Here is a 21,548-nt window from a genome sequence, read left to right as displayed (position 1 = left end):
TATTTCTGGAGGCAACCTAGCTCAAAGCATTGATACATTTATGTTTTGCATGCCAAATTTCCAAAACATAGGAATGGGGTTTTATGCTGATTGTGGTGTGTATGGAACTCATGGATAAAGCTCCAGATACTCACCAATAAAAATATTGCCTGCAATTTTGCTTTATGTTAAAAATATGTAGTGGCTACAAATTCCTTTATTCTGCTAGAAAAGAAAAGACCTAAAATACTTTTTGCTCAAACACATTCTGAATTCAAATGCAGAAATAGCATTTGAATAGCAGTATCAGCCTTCTTCATTTATCCCTCCTTTTTTCCATCAAGTTTCATACTCAGTTCAGTTTTTAACTGCTCTGGTCTTCCAGTATTTTCTTTGGGTGCAGTTCCATGTTTTACTCAATGAGTACTCAGTTCCATGGATCTGGCAGAACTGGTATCCTTCAGCACAGTTCACCATTTTCTGTGTTTCCTTCCCTGAGTCACTTAATAATGCTGACAATTTTCTCACTTGAAGTAAAATAAATCCAGGAAGTGTCTTTAATTTTGAGTGTTGTTGGGGGCAAAGAGCTCTCAGCTCCTTCTAGAATGAAATTAGGACCTAACAGCTATACTCAATCATTTGAAATAAAATTGTCTATCAGAAATTAATAAATTACCTGCTTAGGACTATAAACTGCAAAACAGAGCATTAGTGAAAATCTGCTTCTACAAATATTTCAATATAAATGCAACTTAAAATCAGCAAACCCTGGATTTTCTGTTCTTTCAGAACAGACAATATTGCTCCTACCTTTCAACTTTATATATATAAAATTATGTAATTATCATTACAATTACTAAAAGGGTATTTCTCTCGAAAAAAGTAGTCCATCGTGTGGCTAGCTTTTAATCTAACCCATCACCATTCACCTCCTCTCCTTTTCTGTTTTTCTCCTCTCTTAGGCAGCATGGAACAATCTTTTAAGAAGCACCCTGCTGTGGGCATCTGCYGAGAGCACACTCATAAATTCAATATTGCCAAGCAGCATGATCTGTACCGCAACTTTTTTTTTTTTTTTTTAAACACACTTTGCATATATTTTTCAGGTTTCAGGCATCTTTTAAATCATTCTGCAAACACGATTCAGAAAAGTCAAAGTATTCTTATAAATTACATATGGTAAATAAATGAAATTGCCAATACTTGACAGGACTTTTTGATCTGAGCAGTCTAAAAGCTAATAAAATATAAAGAGTGTTACCAGCATTACAACAAAATCTCCCTACTTCATGCTTTCAGTGAGGGGAATAGTATCTGAAGTTAAACACACACAAAATTTGCTTCCACCCCTTCCCAAACCACCAGATTTGACTTGCATACACAAGGATCTACTGATCTTGTTTCCAGTAACTGAAAGTCAAAACCAGATGTTCTCTATATTACTAAATTATAACCTATCAGTATAGCACATACTTAAAAAACATCACCTAATAGAAATATGAAAAAATCAGTAAAACAAGAAACCGGTCTCTCCATTAGGATTTTAGTTCTTTGCCTAAAAAGTCAGCACATTCTCCATCATCACACTTCTGGAAAATCACTATTTCTTTATATTGCTGTTTCCCTCAGCAGTTAAATGAAAATAATACTCATGAAACAGGTTGTCATTCTGTATTAAATCTCAATTAAATATTTTGATATTCTCAGATGTAAGATCCTCTATAAAGAAGCACATACAGTATTAATTTTTATCTCTATATAAGGTTCTGTTACTAAGTCTGCACGGAGTACGAAGACACCAAGAGCTTTCTAAAGATCATTTATCACAACACATGGTACTATTATTAATCAAGTATTTCACTTATTTTAAGTCAAATTGCAATGTTACTATAGGCTAGGGTTTTTTGGTTTTGTTTTTAAATTACATTGTGTCTTGCCTTGAGTGGGTGATCAGGTCATAATCTTCCCACACCAGTGGTGGTGAGATTGCTTTAAATTAACAGGCACTGCTAACAAATACTTGAAAACAGCTCATTTTGTTAGAAAAAAGTGGTGATCTGAATGCCACAATTTCCTATTTTTTTTTTCTTCTGCAATTCTGCTAAGGTTTTATTCATCTTTTTTTCCAATGTTACTGTTAGCTGTATACCTCTTTGCCCTTAACATAAATGAGAAAACTGTACACTTACAAAACAGTACAAAACAAAGACTGAACACTGATTTCAACGACCAATTTTTTTCCACATTATTCAAAAGTACAGAGTGAGAATTTGGATTTCACATGCAGCAGAAGCTTTGATACAATTCACTGTRTTCTGTTTCATCTTTGTGGGCAAACTGTTCAGCTCCTTATTTTTGAGGAGAAAGGAAAAAGAACCAGCACAAACCCCCACCCTTAATCTCTAATTCTCTAATCACACAAAATAAATACTTTAAAACCTAACAGCATTAGATAGCCATGCCTGAAGTTTCTCCCTTAGGAAAGCTATTTTCAGTTCTCTTGCTACATCAGATGGGAGCAGCTCRCTGCCAAGAGCATGTGTTCTTGGATGTGGCTGCAGTTCTTGAKGACGGATAAAGCCTCCTCAGCTGGAAAAACCTGGCTGCAGAAGGAACTACGAGAAGAAACACTGAGTGCTGCCCATCCTCGTTCTGAAATGTTCTGAAATTTTTCTTCCCATGTTTTTTTCCTGTGTTTGTTTTTGTTTTGTTGTTTTTTACTCTAACTGGAATGGTACTTACTTCATACCAAGAGCAGAAAATGAGCCAAGGACTCCCTCAAGCTGACTACAGACTAGACAATTTCCAGTATTTTCTGTGGAAATAGCACAAATACCAGAATGGAGGAGTACATAGCAAAACAGGAGCTGACCTTATTCTCTACAATATTTCTATTACTCCTGCTCAATAACTGAATTTTCATTTGGGGCAATGTTTTTAAACTCTACCTTTAGGCTGGCAGGCAAACAAAATAACCACAGAAAAATAAGACTTTTAAGACTCTTACTGCTTTATTGTTTTCTTTTAAAAAATGTCTGCGTAGTATTTGCCTTAATCAACTATTTTTGACTATGTTTCTCCAGAAAGCTTGTGCCAGATGCAATAATTAGTAAAAGAGGGACTAGACCCAAGCAGAACACTTTCACTATTTTACACACCCTGGGACTGAGTGTAAAATTAGCTATGCCACTGGGTTTCTTCCCTCCGGCAAAGGGTTCATGCATCCTGTGCGCTGCCACCAGGCAGTGTCTGCACACARCAGCCCAGCTGCTCTCCGTGAGCACAACTGAGAGACACCTTTGCTACCAAGGCTCTTGGCTCTTTATTTCAGGACATCAATTATAAGGGCATCTGAGGAGTAATGGCTTGAGAAACATCACTGAAAAAGAAGGAAGACCTCCAAAGAATCTGTTCCAGGGCTTTGCTCACCATTATTGGCCTTCTCTGCACTTCTTTAGCTCTGCAGCATGTCTTTGGTGTGGGAAAGAATGGAGCTGTGACAAGCAGTGAGCTGACATTCTYGGGGACAGCCTGTGAGAACAGCAAAATCCCATCTCTGAGTCATAACATTTGGAGCACGTGAATTTATGTACCACTTTAGGGTTGTATGTTGCCTACAAGCATCATTTGTCATTTACCTACACCGAGTATCATTTGCTGATTTATTACCCAGGCATTTATTTGCCTTGTAAGGACTTTCTGCAGCGCTTCAGCTGGCACTYTGTGCTTTAGTGGGGTATCCACAGATTTCTTGTTTTGCAAACTTTGGCATTTGCCTCCTTTGCTGAGTTGTTTATGAATGCATAGAAAAGAACAGGTCCTGGCACAGATGTCCCGTACCTCTCTGGCTCCTGCTCTCTGTTCCTGAGCCTGACTATCCATGCAAGCATGGATATACTTTATACTTTACACACATGGATATACTTCATACTTTACACAGATGTGAATGGTTTCCCTCCTACTAACGCTCACTTTATGAGTACCTACTGTTTTGTTTCTGTACACCAATGAAAATTCAAGATGAAAAACAAAATTCCAATCAATTGCAATGAGCCTAGATTTCATGTGCTTTCCTGAACTGATGTACTGCCCCACACAGCTTTGCTGGTTTGGACTGTGCCTACTGCTTTTAGGGGAGAGCTGTATTCTCATTTGAGCTGGGATAGAGGTAGCTTTCTTCCTAGCATCTAGTACAGTGCTGTGTTTTGGATTCAGCATGAAATCATACTGCTGACACAGGGATGTTTTGGTTGTTGCTCAGTAGCGTTTACCCTATGTCAAGGACTTTTCAGAGGGCAGGCTCTGTATCTGGCACAAGAAATGTAATTTTTGGGGCTTGGTAACATTTCTGAACATTTTTATTCATGGATTCTGCATGAAATGTTAAATTAAACTAGAGGTCTCAGAAAGTAACAGAAAAAGGAGAGAAATTAATTCAGCAGGAAGACCGAATCCTGACTTGTGAGATGGTTGTGATCCAACTCTGTCCTGGAAACACGTATTTTAAACTTTCCATACTACTTCATCTCTGAAGATGAAAGAAGGGTTTCAATTTCAAGAGCTTTCAACACATACCACTTTGAATGCACAAAAAAAATTAAATAAAAAATGAAAACCTACAAATGGAAAAAAATAGTCTCTTACAGTAAGAAACCTCCCAAAACACTGAACTGAAATGCCCAATATATATTTCTGTCTCCTCTAAAGATATTTCATTTGCTCTATTTTGCTGTGTTTTATGAACAACAAACTATTTTAAGCTTCTAAATTGCTGTATGATTCACACTGATGATAAAAGCCAGCAGAACACATTTGAACTTTGCACACATCCATCTCTCCTTGTTTTTAATGGTTTAGAACAGCCCTAATGTATTTACACAGGTTAGGCAGCTTAAAAGCTGGAACACAGGAAACCTCTGGGCTAAGCTCAATATGATTAAAGTTCACAGTAATGGATGAAAAGAAAAATCAGAACAMACTACAGGAAAAAAAAAGTTCTAAAAACTGTTTTGCACACACTTTAAATCGCAGAATTTTGTTGTCGAAAAAACAACTAAATACAATTTTCTCACATCAAAAATACTTACATTACATTTTCTTCATTTTTCAAAAAACACTTTGGCAAAATGATTAAATATTACATCTGGAATATGTTCTTATGTAGTACATTTCATTCGTTAAAGAAACCTGTACACTTAAGAATCCGTCTTCTCCAATAAGGCACTTTACAAAGTGAAAGAAAAATGAAGTCAATTAGAAATTCTGGTTGTGCTCATGGTTCTACAACTAGAACCATGACAAATATCTGTAATTGTATCTTAATATGACAAATATCTGTAATTGTATTTCAAGAAATTGAAACCAGAGATTTATCCCCTTGGAGATCTATAAAGATATTTTAAGTGGCCCAAGTAACACATACAAAATATTATGGTAACTCATCAAAAATACAGATAGCAGTAAGACAAGTTACCTTGAGGGTGGAAAAACAAAAGCCTTCTTCTTTTACAACTTCAATATTGATACTTCACTAAAAAGCATTCTAAGATCACTAAATCTTTTGTGGCTTGAACAGGTTTCTGCCTTATTTATGCAGTTCTGTTTAACTAATTCTTAAAATTCTTTAAGACCATTTAAAAACAGTGAAACTTTCATAAAGCATGTTTTATATTCACATTCCTTTTGTAATGTGTTTTCTTCATTAGTAAATTACTCAGGACTAGGAAGAGGAGGGAATGGGCATCAAGCAGCCTACATGCAGAGATGTTTAACTTGCTACTCTTTTGTTCAATATTTCAGAATCAATTACGTTAGAAAAGACCTCTGAGATGACCAGATCCAACCTGTGAGTGAACATCACCGTGTCTACCACACCAAGGCACCCAGTKCCACTCCCAGTCTTTCCTCCTGGGATGGTGACTCCACCTCCACGCCAAACAGCCCACTCCAGGGTCTAACCACCCTTTCTGTGAAAAAATTCTTCCCAATGGCTAACATAAACCTACCTTGAGACCATCTCCTCTCTTCCTATCTCTTGTTACTGGGACAGGAGACCAACCCCACCTGGCCACAACATCCTTTGAGGCAGTTGCAGAGAGTGATAAAGTCCCACCTGAGCTTCCTTTTCTCCAGGCAAAACACCCCCAGCTCCCTCAGCTGCTCCTCACAGGACTTGAGCTCCTCAGCTGACCCTTCACCAGCTCTGCTGCCCTTGTCTGGACTCACTCCAGCACCTCAATGTCCTACTGGAAATGTATATTGTTGTTATTTACATTCCTGACAGGTAAAGGATTATAGTTGGTTGTGAGCTCCTCCAATTTAAACCAAATTGTAATTTAAGGAAATACAAGCATACCCACAGTGTGACAATAASGTATAAATCATATCTCAAAATTCCAATAAATATTTCTAGTCACCTGTAATCATCTGTAGTACCATAATAAATCATAATCATAATAAAATTAAATACATCATAATTAAATTAATCATACTTAAATTCATAATACATGTATTCTCTATTTCTTCAGACWTAAAAATCCCTTCAAAACAAAAAAAGGAGGAGAGCAAGGGAACAACCTAAGAAATTACACAAAGTCACACAGTTAGGGGATCATTAAGGCTGTCATGCTGTGACACCTGTGGCTCATCCTTTACTTAGGATCTGCTGGTGGCTAAAGGTGCTCATACACAACACGAAAGTGCTAGACAGGAACAAGTGCTAGCTTGCTGCCTCAAATGATGCTATAATTAACACTGATATTAATCCAGTCAGTATTTGGGTATGCAGAAGAAATTGGCAGGTTAGACTGTTTTGGAGGCGGGGAGGGAGCCAAGCATTGCACTCTACTGCTGGTGTTTCTTTCATCTCGCTGAACTGTGCCAAATTCACAGTCCAAAGCAAATGTGTAGCCCAGCCAGTGACAATGCAGCCTTTTCCACAACATTTCATCAATATGTTCCAATGTACTTCACACAGATCTGCTCTGAAAAGACAATGGTACAGTGAGAGAAGCCCTCGTTTCTTCACCCCAGTGACTGTGTAATGCTGTTTACTAGGAAGTAGCTTGGCTTCTGTAGCRGACCTAAAAGCTTTCAAAAACTAAGCAGCACAAAATAAGTAAAATTTAAYCTATCAAAAATATCTAGAACTGATAAGAGCACCTGCTTGTACAAGGTCCTTCCCCAAACACTTGTTGGTTAGCAGAAATCATGTGCCAGTGACATTGCCTCCTCCTGTCCAACAGACTCCTTGGGTCACTACCTGCCACCAAGTATGGTTAGGTCACTTGCAGCTCCTACAAACTTCAGTCATCTGAGCTCATATTCTCCACATCAAGTGCAAGTATTTTAGAAAAATTTACACAGGAAAATACAGCCTTTCTGAGTACAAAAAAAGGGGAAAATGGGTTTATAATTCAAAATGTAGTACTTTTAAAAGCTCCAGCATTTGCATTTTTATGTTTGCATCATATCTAATTTGGTGGGGAGAAGGGCTGCAGGGCCACACTGGCAACAAAGAAAAAAAAGTAAAAATTTCTTAGGACCGGTTGTGCCTTTCTGTCAGCTCTGAGCACACCAATGAACTGAAGGAACACCAAGGGGTACTCTGGGCATGTCAGTGCTGGAGCAGCCCTGTAGGACACAGTGTTCTAGGTGTGGCTGCTGCTTCCAGAACCTTTAACATGAAAGGCAACCTTTCATAATTCAACTTGACCATGCTACGCCAGGGAAGAAACATACACACGCACTGATGTGCGTACACTGACACACAGATGGAACAGTATGTCTGAACACAAGCTCCATTCAGATGTAAAAGTGTGGGTGGCCAGTTCAGAGTTTCCCATGGCAACAATTAGTTATGGGCCCACATTAGCACAAGTCCTTGCCTGTTGGAAGAAAAAGTTTCTGCAAGTATGCAGATTTATGCAGAAAACAAATATGCACTGGAGGACACTTCAGTGCTTTCTCTGCTTGCGGGTGGTGTCCCTGAGCTCCTGACAAGCACACAGCCACCTTTCCCTGCCCTGGCGGAGGAGGCAGCCTGCCAGCTTCATGAGTGCTGGAAGAGGAGATATAATTTTCTATCATTTTGCTCTGCACAATAAATGCAGCGCTGTTGACAGAGGATATTGCACAACCTCAGCAATTTCATTCACCATAATATCTGATAAACTCAAACCGATTAAGGCGTTTATCCTTAAAGTGCCATCTCACTTTTCAACTAGGGAGCTGGGACACAGGTATTAATCAATTTTCCYAGGACACAGAGGAATTTCTATGGCACAGGCAGATGCTGAAAGCTTGTTTCAGACCAGTGTCGTTATTACAAAACTATTACTCTTCCAGGAGTTGCAGGGATTTTGCCTTTTTTTAGGATGAGTAAATGGCTTTGGAAGCTCACCCATTCCTGCCTAACATGCCTCAGCCTCATTTGAAGAGCTCAGATTATTGCCACCTCTTTGCCTTTCTGCTGAGGCCAATGAGACCAATTGTCTGTCAGTGACGATTCAGGTAATTTCTGAACTCCCTCCAAGAAACAAATAAAAAGAAAATGGTAATTTCACACCAATCACATGGGAACCACCTACGAATAATAAAAAACCCCCAACTAAACCCTCATCTCACTCATGTCATAGCATGAAATAAACAGTCAAGACAGCCTGAAGCTCCTAGAGACATGTCCACCCTGCATCCTTCTTAAATGTGGACAACTTTTATTCCTTACCCATGACCWAAGACTTGCCCAGATTAAAAGAAGTTTCAATTTTTATGCATTTTGTAAAAAATCATATCTTTCTAACCCACTGCATTGAAAAGCTACAGTGCATTAACAACCAGGAAATGCTGTGAGACTTCCCCACATATACAAGTCATGGCACCTTTACCTCTAGTAATGATATGATGGATTCAAGGCTTTTCTAAAAGTAATTTGTTAGAAGACTAAAGCAGCTTTTTATAAACTACAATTGMATGCATGATGGGATTCCCACAGCAATCAGAACAACATACAGAGACCACCTCTCTTTAAAYCCAGGAGTCCTCCCAATATAAGCCAAATATTATTTTTATCAAGTCCCCACTTGTATTCTTAAACAGGCTTAAGAGCCATATACTAAGACTAMTCATCTGTTTATTTTAGGGACAGCTACGACCTTGGGAAAAACAATGCTGTTTCTAGAAAGCCAGTGCTTATATATATAGGCATCTTGGGATTACTTGAACTGTTAATTGTATTTCACACATCTTTGTAAGTTGCTGAGATGGGAAACCYGTGAAGTGAAAAGCACTGACATGGTAATAACTCATGTTTCTTGAGGAATTTCCAGGGGGTATAACGAAACTAAACAGCAAGGCTTTAGCTGTTGACACTTGTCTAAAACAGAAGAAAACAGAGCCTCATTCTCTTAAGAAAAAAACGCCCTTTTGGCTTAACAAATTGGAACAAAAAATACGTTGAATTCCAGTGGTTACAAGCTGTCATAACTGAAAAACAGCATCTAACAATATTCTACAATCAAGTCTTCTGTTGTAACGCTGGACAACACAGAACAAACGCTAGTTCTGATAGATGTAATCCTTTCAGTCCTTCCTTTAACTAAAACTGCTACTTAAGACTATTAGCTAGAAAAACTGGCATAGTAGAGTATCAGCACTGCTGTACTGAGGGGATAAGATAACATGTCAGATTGGGAGCTCTGAAACGAGAATGTAGTTATTTTGAGATGGTCAGGACTTCTGGAAAGAAACCCTCACCTCCTGCAGAACACCAACTGGAAGCTGTCACTCACTTATCTCAGYAAAACATTCACAAGCTTGTACCACATGCAAACGTGCCAGATTCTGTAACGCATGTTCCTTCTGGTAAAAAAAACAAATGTTTCTTGAKTCAGGGAGGAAAGAAAGGACAAACCAGAGAAAAACCTCCTTAAAACAGTGAACAGTGTTCACAGCCTTSGAAAAGAACATAGTATCAGCTGCACGTTTTGGGCCACTACAAAAAATTCTGATGGGTTTGTTCCTTCTCTTAACATGAAGTCTCTGTCAGGAGGTTTCTTGCAATATTATAACAAGTATTTTTGTAGACGAGATTTTAACTCTACTTAACTGACTTGGCCAGGAATAGGAGTCCAAACAGAGTCAGCTGTGACAGCTGGATAGCCTGAAGAGCTCCCAGTCAATCCTTTCAAGAGCAAAGTCTTGCCCTCCACATCTGCAAAGTCTAGCATGATCCAGCCAGGACTTTAAYTGAGTTCTGAAGGTCCCTAAGTGTGTTGAAAGGCATGTGACAAGAGTATGAGGAGATACYGTGGGCTTTTCTGATAAACTTTGACAGCTTCCTATTGTGCAATTGCTATAGAATCAGAAAGGGAAGATAATAAATTATTGATCTCACTTCCATTTCACTACTTGTGGAGCTGCCCTAGATGCTTCTCTTTTTACCRCAAAGTGGCTTGATAGATGTTCACAGCATGAAAATTGTGCTCTGGAGCCAGGTGGAAATATCCTTGGGTAACAGGGATTGTTAAACAAGATGGTTACAATTTAAGCAAACTCAACAAGTTAGTAACACCAAAYATCCTCTACRAGTCCTCTGAAGAATACATTGGAGAATGAAAAAGTTCACAAGAAAATAAATTACATTGTTTATGTACACACGCCAGCATTTCTGACATTTTTCACCAGTGTTTTATACCCCCCTTTTTAATAAACCTCTTGTATTTCCTTTGACCTATGTAATAAATGAGCTTAATTAAGTGGCAGAGAATAATTAGACCAGTGACTTAAGCTTCCAGACACCTCAGTGGGATGAATCCCAAATATCACAAAGACTATGACAGAAAATACGTCTGTGTTATACTCCACCCTCAACCGTTTCTGGTGTAAGAGCCCTCTAAAAGAGACACCAAGAACTTGAAAAGGCATTTCTTTTCCTTGCCAAACCATGAACCACTAATAATTTCCATTCCTTTAATAATTACTTTTAACTTCCAGAAAAACACTTCACTGCAAGCAAAATCAACCCAGGATATATACAAGGAATAAAACAGATGGTTTGAATTAAAAGCTATATAACAGTAACTATAGTTGACATCAGCATTTTTACTGAAGTAATTACATTGACTATTAACTACTTGATCACTAACAGCATTTATAGTTATTACCTACATTTGCTTCCTTACCACTTGCAGTTTTCCTGTTAAATTATCACATYATTCTTTGTTCAGTGTTTCAGCAATGAGGAGACCAGACACAAATTCAAAGGGCATAATGACATTATTCTACTTGTACATGTTTTTTGTAGAAGATTTAATATTTATTAAATACTATCTGTTTTCCCTGTTATACAGTAGGCATAGGTAGCAAAAACGAAGTGTCTTTCAAAAGCAGCAGGAGGCACATGGTGTTTACCTGCCAGACATGTAATTGTTCTTGTTATTTTATTGTTACAAAGTGAAAAACAAAGGAAAGTTCTAGCCGATATGGATTCAAGAGTAAGTTCTGGATCCAGGCCAGTTTTCAAATTTGCTTCTGAAGTTTCTGTGTCAGCCCCATAGCCAAGACTACACATTTCTTGTGGAGTAATAAATAAAATCCCAGACCAAATACAAAATAAACATATTTCCTTTCAGCATGTTTCTCTGAATATGCTCAGGGTACAGTTTGGGATAGCCCACAGAAGACAGACTTCTTGGTCTGGGTGAATCTCTGGCGTTTCCCTGGGCAGTGCCGTGCTGAGTGTTTGCTCACACGGCTGTGGGGCTCCAGCAGCCTCCACTCACATCCTTCCCGGTCATTCCCTTGGCGCCTTGCAGAACTGCCCTGGTTTCCATCCCAGCCCGCCACAGAGCTCTCCCAGCAGAACAGACCTTGATTTAATTTCTCTCTGTACAATCTGCAGACAGGAGATATCCTTGGAGATGGGAGATCATGATTTGTTCCTGTTTTCATACTTTTGACAATTTCTTTTTAATCCATACAAATCCTTCCATTTTATCCCCAGCATTTTTTAAGGCACCTTGGATTACAGTGCTTTATCAAAGACTCTCACAAAATCCACATGGCAGGGAGTGAACAATGTCTCCATGACCAACGTAATGAGAATGAAACACAGGACTGAATCAGCATTACGCATGGCTCTTTAGACAGACCATCAACTTTATCACCCTCCATTATGGCTGTTCTACACCCCTTTGCATGAAATGGCTTAGTAGAAGACATTTAATTATCTGCAAAAAAACCCCCTGAAGTTCTATGGAAAGGAATTCTTCACTGCATTATGCAGGAAGAATTCAAAATACCCAGCAGGGTGACAATCTGTTAGACGTTCTGAAGAAAACTGACCACTGCTGTTACTACTTGGTTTTTGAGCGTGCTCCTACAAATGGCCAGAATAGCAAGCAAAGTAGAGAAACCTCTGTCTGGTTAAGTAGCAGGACTTGTTCCAGGTTTAGAAGCTACAGGCAGTGTGCAGGTCTGCCTCTCATCTACTGCATCATTCTTCCACATCTCATTCTCTCATAGTACAGAAAGCAAACAGAGATTGTGGCACTTTTATTTTCCAAGGGAAACCTTGTCAGAAACTTGTGGTGGAGGGTCACACCATGGCCAAGCTCCCGAACAGTATCTCCTTCCCATTCCCCTTTCCACTCTCAGAAGTAGACAATCACCAGAGTACCAGCAGAGTGCTGGAGTGCAACARGGAAGACTGGGACAGGGCTGGAAATGGGCAGCCAGGGGAGGCTCTAGAGCCCAAATGATCAAGAATTCCTCCAGAACAGAAATAGGCACCCTTCAGATGGTGGCTACAGTTCCAGAACTACCCAGCTGTGCTAGAAGTTCTGCTGCAACTCTGAGAATCATCTGGCTCTGCTGTGGGTGATGGCCACCGCAAAGCTTTCAGAGTCCCTCTGCATGACTCAAGAATGGCATCTTGCGAACTCCTGCTCCAGAATGTTTCTCATTCACTTATGATCCCTTGAAATGGTTGAGGAGTGCCAAAATATTGCTGAGGTGCACACAAAGCTCCCTCATTTACAGAGGGAGAAACCAGGTGTGTTCAATTACAGCTCTCCAAATTCCAGTCACACTTATACTCAGTTTCCAATACAAACCCCACTGTCACTTTTGGAGAGCAGAGCATAGAAAGAAAATGTGCAACATTGCAAACAGTCTCCCGGYTCTAAAAATCTCTTGTGTTTTAAATCAAGCAGTGCAAGTTACTGCACAATTAACTGCATCACCGTTTAATGAAATTAATGAAAAAGTCACCCATTCTCATGAACATTTCATTATATGCTTTGAATATGCAGCAACCAGAGGATATTTTTCCTGTTAGGGATGGATGGTATTGAAAGCAATTCGATCTGTGTGTACTTTATTATATGGGATGATTCATTATAASTCCAGTAATCTGCTTTTATGATATAGGCTAGTGTTTATTTGCTTAAGCTACTCTTTCTTCACCTGGTGCAGGGTTGATTTTATTAACTGCATTGATTTGGTTAGTGCAGTACACTGTTTCACTAATTCACATTAAACACACGATTACATTTAAAATACAAAGTGTGTTAAAACAAAAACTGTAACTTGGAACTTTCTCACTTGTTAGCTTGTTAGACAGGTAGTAACAAATTGCTGTGTAAGGTTTTTCGCAATTTCCATCATCCGATTTTCCTCCATAAGTACACAGGCTTCACCGSATGTGTGGGCAAAAGTTGGTTTTTCAAACTGGCCTCACTCCTCTGAAAGCTAGCCACAAGTGGCCACCATTGCTCAGTGGTTCTGGGTGCAACTCCCAGATCCTGGTAAAGCAGGAGCAGTTCTGGTTCACAGGAGGACCAGTGTGCGTGTTGGTGCCTAGGCTGCAGTCTGTAGGTCTGCTTGGGAGAGCAAAGATGTGTGCTGGGATCACAGGTTTTGCCACTGGGGGAGAAAGAACTGATTTCTCTCGCTGCCTACACCAGGCACTAACCACTGATGGGTTGCTAATTCTTGCAAGTTGCCTCAAAACAGTAGAGGACAGCAAATCAGCAAGTCTGTGTTTAGCAGGGAAAAAAAGGGATGGCAACAAAAGAAAAATGAAGGAAATGCAGACAATAGCAGGAATTTTAAGCATGAGAGAGATAACTGGATAGGGAAACTGTGGCATGTACGTTATTTTACAGGGTGTCTGAMTGAAGCTGATTGTCCATGTAGTGTTTTCGACAGGCTTATAGGTGTAGCTATTGAAAGGCTTGAAAATCTTCAGTAAATGCTGGAGTCACAGATGTAGTTTGGAGCACARGACAAAGGACACAAATCTCTGCACCCCAGGTTAGATTTTAAACCATTGTATCTACTCAGATACAAGCACAATTTCAGGCATGAGATACCATAAAATGTGTTTATTTTCTGAGTTTTCTTACAAAATATAGCCCTGTCTGCAATTAATTTTCATCATGTGTTTTCAACATTTAGAAATCCTAAATAGTTTTCTGTTAAAATACAGACAGGCAAAGTGAAATCTTTTCTTGTCCATGAGATATGGTCACACAGGCCCAGACAAATGGTTTATCTGAAATATATACTACTGGCTAGGTAACAAAAGCAGTAAAAGTAACTCACAAGTGCACTTCTTTGGCCTTCCATTGGATTTTTCTGCTAGTCATCAAAGCCATCCTTAATCCCAATGGAAAGTGATGATGGAAATACTATTTTTCTCTCTGCCAAAATGAATCTTCTCTTCAGCCGAAATGGCTTAGCCAGATCACACTGGTATAACTTACGCTTCCCTGTGCCAAGCTTTCTGAGTCTGGCTCTTGGAATGTCTCTGTAGCAATTTCTTCTACATAATGGAACACATTTCTTGCTCAGAAACACTTAAACTTCAGGAAATAGRGCAGCTATTCTGAAGGCTTTGTTTTCAGGTGAAAGTTTCAAACCTGCCTTCTCAAAAGCTCTGCTCCCATCCACGTACACCAGGATGCACTACACTGATCACGGTTTTAAGCTTCTCAGATTTTACCTCCAGCTCTGCTTGGACTTGTGCTCCATATCTAGCTGTATATAATTGAGAAGACAGGCAAAACAAAGAAAGGCATAGCAAAGATGAAACAACTAAAAGAGTTAAAGAAAGAAAATGACCACCAACTATATTACGACACTACCATTTACCAAGAAAAGGCAAGAGTGTTTGCACTTCTTTAGCACCTGAAGCTAAGGAAGATTCTATGCTTTTGTCCCTTCCTAACAAGATTAGGATTATAATATATGTCAGGTCTTGGTGATTATAAAAAAAATTATTAAAAATAAATAAATACTTGAGAAATGGATTGTCACTGCACTGACAAACTATAAACTTTGTACTGAATTCATCTATAAACCTTGACCTCACCTAAATCACAAAACATGTTTACAGCCAAGGCTATTTTTSTGAATCATTCAGGCAAAGCAAGGTACCTCCTGACTCCATGATAAATGAATATCTCTTTCCTGGAAGAGAAAATGCTGCTATTTAAAGGAGCCTTTTTGCTTATTCTAATAATTCCTTCACATGTCACAGAAGTCTTTTGTATCTTAACATATCTGCCACTAAACTCCACAGAGACAGCAAGAACCCTATTGCTTTCCTGTCAATCCAGCGAGAAGACCCCTCAYGGGGGCAGCAGCAGCTGGAGCACTCACATCCAGTGCACACATATAGTTAGATGGTTTAACATGAATATGTAAAGCACACAAAGCATCAAGGTACAACAACAGATGCCAGTAAAAGAAAGGGACATCTTGGTGGAAATAAAAAATGGATTAGGTATGTTTCAGAAAGGAAGTAACTAGTTATATTTCTTACATAACATTTTTTGCAAGCAGAATATTTGAGCATAGCAGATAGATAAAATAATTTAAAAAGCTGTGATGGAACATGAATACATTCTTCAAATCTGATTACATAAAATGAATAATAATTTCAGGTTTGTAACTCTTAAAATTAGGATTATACAAAACCAGTTCACTCAAAACCATTTTTCTTGTGCTATCAATAAATATTAATGGCCCTCTAAACCTTTTTTGGGGATGAATTAACATAGCTGTAATAGTCTTTGAATGAACTTTGATCTAGCATAAAAAAAATGGTAGAAGACATTTCTCACTTTTCTTCTCTGGGAAGAAATTTATTTTGGAACTGCTTGAGCTTATGTATTGTTTTATTAACTGGGACTAATTCCCAGTTTATTCCTCTATGTCCTTATTTGACCTACACTCATCAGTTTTAGAGAAGGAACAAGCAAACAGCATTACAACATTTATTTTGCTTCCTAAGCATATTTCAGTCTGTGTCTGGAGCAATTCCCCTCAACTGCTCTGATGTCATCTTAAACCAAAATACCTTAGTGATTTCTGGATACATATCTGAAACACCACGTTTACATTCATGTAAAATCTTAAACACAAATTGTGCATTTGTACACAAATGTAAGCTTTTCTTTTCCCCTTGAACTACAATTAATATTGCACAGATGTTGGAGACCTGCTTATGAGGCAGTACTCTAGCATACGTACCTAATTAACTAAATTAAACTTAAGTGTCAAAAACACRCAATTCCCCATCTTCAAAGCAACCTAAACTCCCAGAAGCCTAATTCTGCTGAATTAACAAAAATGTCTTCATCGGCTCTGAAAATGAGCCTTGTGCTTTCCAGTGCTGAAGGCACAAAAGCTATTTACCTATGGTAATTGCACACCTTTCTACCCTTGTCATTGTACATCAGGCAGCTCAAAGGCATGGCCAGCACRTGGGTCAACAACCCTGGTACAAGGCTGCATGTCCCAGACCTGCTCAGCCCTGAATTACAGTCGAAGAGCTGCTGCAGCAGACACACCTGTCACATTGAGCATCACCCTCTCGGAGACAGAGGGCACCCCTGTCCCTTCATGCTAGCTGCAGTCTCAGTTTAGGGAGCTGGCAAGCCAGACTCTTTGCAAGAAAAGAGCATGATAAACAAGCTAAATCAATAGAAAGCTTCCATCAGAATTGGATACCAGCCTGGAGACAGCAAATAGGTGACTAAATGTCCAATATCTGGTCTCAAATGGTGTGCAGTTGCCTGGCCAACTGCTGGCYTCACACCCTTGATCCCACCAGAATGAATATGTATGGGATCTCACTCTGTCAAGGGAGATGGCACAAAGTCAGCTCCAAGCACAGGCTCTAGTATGGCTGAACCTAAGCTTTGTTTACTTTCAAGACGCAAAAGCATCCCTTTTACAAGTCTATATTACACTGGTCAGCACAGGGCTCTGGTGCAAGATTAACAAGCACATGCAATTTTTATTTCTTCTGCTGCCAGAAGAAAGAGAACTACTGAAGTGAATTTTTTAGGAAACCATGAAACCATAGATCAAGTCCCCAGACAACATAYGAGATATGGTACAAGTACAGAGAGTATTTAATTAAGTTTATTGGAAGGTCTCAGCATAACTGTGCGGGGCAGAGCATGCTAAGATTGTCAGGATTCACCATCTGAGTGGGGCTGGATGCTCGTGAGAACTTTTGCAGGTATGAGCAATGGGAGAAAAAAAGAACAAAACATGTAATAAACAGATCTTGTCTAATACTCTGTCCTAAATCATAAAAGAACAGCAAGTAGATGTTCTTTCATGCTGTTATCTCAAATACCCCTGTTCAATTTATACTTCCTTCTCTGACATTTCAAGCAGGCATATGCCCAATTCAGAATGAACGTGTTAAATCATTGGAAGCAATTCAGTCACCAACAAAGTGACTCCCTTCACATACAGAATCATTAATAGCACAACAAATCAGGACATAAATATGTAGTACTGTGTCTCATATTTAAGCACAGAAACAAAGTACTTTTAATTTTTAGTTTCTGAAAGTAATCTCGTAGAAGTTACTATTTCATCAGTACAGAAAAAGTCACTCAAAGATGATGCTGTGGTTAAGATTTACTTATAATACAGATTTTTACTGCAGTTAGGACATCTGGACCACAGCTGATCAGCCAAGAATCATATAATCCTCATGTGCTCTTGAAACTCAAGAGAGAAATCAATTGGTCCAGTAGATTGCACTGGGGATTATTTCTGCCTGTTGAATGAGTCTACTGTAAAATGCAGACACAGCAAGGAAAAGGACCAAGTCAGGACACATTAATTTCTGTTCTACTGACCATTCTGTAGTGGCAATGAATAGAAGCTGGTACATTTATATATTCAGTAAACATTAAAGAAAAAGCCTTAAATAGAAGTCTTATTGATTTTCTTCCTGATAGTGCAGAGGACAAGCATTTGAGCCACACATGTAGAAGCAAATAAACAGAAACCTGTATTTTCTCTATCCAAATCTGTTTCTTAATAAACAGAATGAACTTTACACCTGAATTTTAATTGTTTATTTCAGCTTGATGTCTCCACTAACATCAAAGTAACACCCTGTATTGCTGCCCAGTGTTGCTGCAAATACAAGATATCTAGAAATTCAAAGTATGCAACTCCAAGAAAATACAGAACTGTGTTAGTACAAAGAACTACGGTTATTCCTCTAAAATGTAGGATAGTTGTGACTACAGGCAACTATGCCACAGCCTTTTGGCTTAGTACCATATTCTAAAACTAGCATTAGAARAGCTAGTGAAACATGGCTTGTAACTCTGTAGATGTCTAATTTGCTCTCAGTAACAGTAAGGTATGGAGCTAGAACAAAGAGAGGTGTCAGAAATTTTCATTGAAAATTGTATCACTTTATTTAGTTTGCTTTGGAAGCTGTTTTCATCCACTTTTAAAAAAAATTGCTTGTCAAACTTCCCTCTCTGACTTGCTCTGCTAACACAGATTTTCAATAGGAAGTCAGGAAGGCCACCTGTTTACAGAGCCACCCAGCTGCAGCTGCTTTGTAGCTTAGGGACAAGCAGTGACACGTTTGCATTAAATTAATGATTATGGAAAACTGTTACTGCTGTCTTTTCTGAAAACCAGAACAGCACAGAGCCRACCGGGTTGAGCTGCACTTCTTTACATAATTAGATCATAGCAAGCCTAAGCAGATCAATCTGACACAACATGCAAGTCCCACTGGAGTTCATGGGTTTTGTTAACTGAKTTAAAGACCAGTCCCAGAAGGCTGATGAGAGTACACGTCCTTTTGAAATCCCATAATCTCTACTCAAGAATTACTAAGTATATTTCTTATGAGACTTGCTCATATTGGCCTGAGATTCGAAGCATGCAGTCTTTAAATGATTTCTCTGTATGACCAAATAGTCCTATACTTAACATATGAATATACTAAATTACATGTTTAGGAAAAAAACTAGTTCACATTAAAAAAACCAAAAAAACCCATACAATTMTTTCATAACTTCAATGCCCATGCAAAGAAAAGCCAGATATGTAACACCATTGATCCATCTTGCTTACACATCAAAAACTGTCCATGAAATTCACCTTCATTCTTCAACATGTCCCAACCTTGTCCACTATATTTACAAAAAGATTAACTGATGCATTTTTCACATTACGTACCTGGGTTACTGCAATCAAGAAAGTTGCACAGTCATGAAAAATTCAATATAAAAATACTGCTTATATAAAGCTATACATATATTTATCTACACACACAAAGCTGTGGAAAGGTATCATAAAACTTACCATCGMTTGCAGAATGTGAGTCATTTGCACAGATCAGTGCCAAAGTAAACAGCAGATGCCGAAGATCCATACTTCTGACTCTGTAATAACAAAAGACAGTAGAAGAGTTTCTTCATAAGCAAGTATTACTAATACAATACAACATTTAAACTACTATCWAATTTTACTGAATTTCTGATTGGATTTAAACCAGAAGTATATTTAGTTTATTGCCTCATAAAATATTACACGATCTTGMAGTCTAGAACAGAATGTAAATACTTGATCTACAGAAAAACTACCTAATGTATCTCAAGTTCGTTTAATACAAAGGGAGGAAAAATCAAGTACTGTCAGTTGCTAGACTGCATCCACAAATGACTTTACAATCTCCAAGAATGCAAACCCTTGCAATCCTAGCATAAACCAACATGCTTTTACAATTTCTCCCAAAAAAGCACACTCCCCGCTTTTCGTAATTCACTTGTGCCACACACACACACACACACACATCCTACAACCTATCACACAATTATGTTTTGAGGCAGTGCTTTGCTCCTGCCATTTCCACCAGAATCTGGTACCAGCAGTGAAGGCCAGCAGCTGCATTGTGCTGGACTTGCAGACTGTGCAGACTTCTGCACAAAATGGTACCTTGCTCCCAAAACCTCATGAGGTGTCCATAGGAAGGACGGGGAAAGCACACACGCCATGGATTATGTTCTGACCTTTACAGCCATGGAGATTAACAGAAACCTTCAAAACTAAAGCTACAAAAAACATGCTAAAATGAGTACAGATGCTGAAAGTCAGGCAGCAGGTTTTTGTTCTGTGGTACAAAACTACCACGATACAGGGACATTCTGCTCAAAGAAGGCAGTGAGAGAGAGTAATAGATCCACTTTCACATTTGACTGTAAATTGGTATGACAGACCTTGATTATACACTGGAGATTTTCTTTCTTTATCTGAAGATTAAATCACAAGTGTCCAAACAACCAAGCCCTCTAATGAGTGACAATCTCTAAGTGGGTGTTATCAAGTAACAAGTCATGCTATCAAATCTGGGTGCCAAAAACGAGTCAATTTCCTCTTGCAGTTATCAAAGTCTGAATTAGGTTAAAAACTKTAACTTACAATGATGCACAGTATGTAAAGCAATAGTAATGACAAATTTTTAAAGGTAATTCTCTCAATTTTTTTACACTAAGATAACAGAATGAATCCATGCTGYTCAGTACAAAACCTAAAAATCAGAAGGTATTTTCTCACATCTTAATTAATGCAACTGTTTCAGGCTCAGTATAGGAGGCATTTACTCAAACTGCTTCAGACTAGCAGAATCAAAGCTAGACCTGCAAAGGCAAGCCAGGAAATGCTCCCCACCACACACACATCAGGACAAGGACACCCAGCAGCATCATCCAGAGGAGCTTGGACCAGCGAGAGTGGGCATGGGGCTGCTACACAAAGAGAAGAGCTGCGGGAGCTCTGCGGACTGGCCAGGCACCAGCAGGGGTTTTCTCAGGCTAAGCAGACATAGGTCACTGCAAAGGTGACTCCTCTGTTCTCAGTGGACTGGAAGGAAGGAATRGGTACATAATTGCATTAGGGAGGATTTGGGGCAGTGTGGGAGTGAGACAGCTTGGGGACCAGGAACAGGAGAAGCGACAGCTGCAACTGCTGGAATGCACAGACCTGGGACAAAACTAATAAAGCAACTCACAGGCCAGCAGTCCTCCCAACTCTCAGAAGAGGAGCTACACTGCCACAGCATCAGGCTCATCCAAGATCAGCTACATTTTCAGATAGCCAAACTGGTCTCTCTCCTTCATCTGTGCTCTTGTTTAAAGGACTCTTATCTTCCATAAAAATGTGCCTGTTTTTGTAAATTCCTCTCCTCTTACACAGTTTCTACCCCATCAGTCTCCTCTCCTCCTTAGCTC

At 39.0% G+C, this 21,548-nt stretch overlaps 1 protein-coding gene across 7 annotated transcripts in view; it reads right to left on the bottom strand.

Annotated features, from left to right (window-relative positions):
• The window catches only part of GHR (growth hormone receptor), a 148,843-nt gene that overhangs the window by 42,358 nt on the left and 84,937 nt on the right, over nt 1-21,548 (bottom strand). For all 7 annotated transcript variants that reach the window (XM_057364728.1, XM_057364724.1, XM_057364727.1 and 4 more), the window contains one exon: nt 19,624-19,703. In XM_057364728.1, the coding sequence (XP_057220711.1) occupies nt 19,624-19,693 (70 nt within the window). In that variant the 5' untranslated portion in view covers nt 19,694-19,703. The remainder of the gene's footprint in view (nt 1-19,623; nt 19,704-21,548) is intronic.

Source organism: Malurus melanocephalus, unplaced genomic scaffold (genome assembly GCF_030028575.1).
Source record: "Malurus melanocephalus ecotype Western Australia unplaced genomic scaffold, MMel_1.1 scaffold_41, whole genome shotgun sequence".
Taxonomy (NCBI): domain Eukaryota; kingdom Metazoa; phylum Chordata; class Aves; order Passeriformes; family Maluridae; genus Malurus; species Malurus melanocephalus.
Note: the sequence above shows the minus strand (reverse complement) of the source record. Positions and strands in the feature narration are given on the sequence as shown.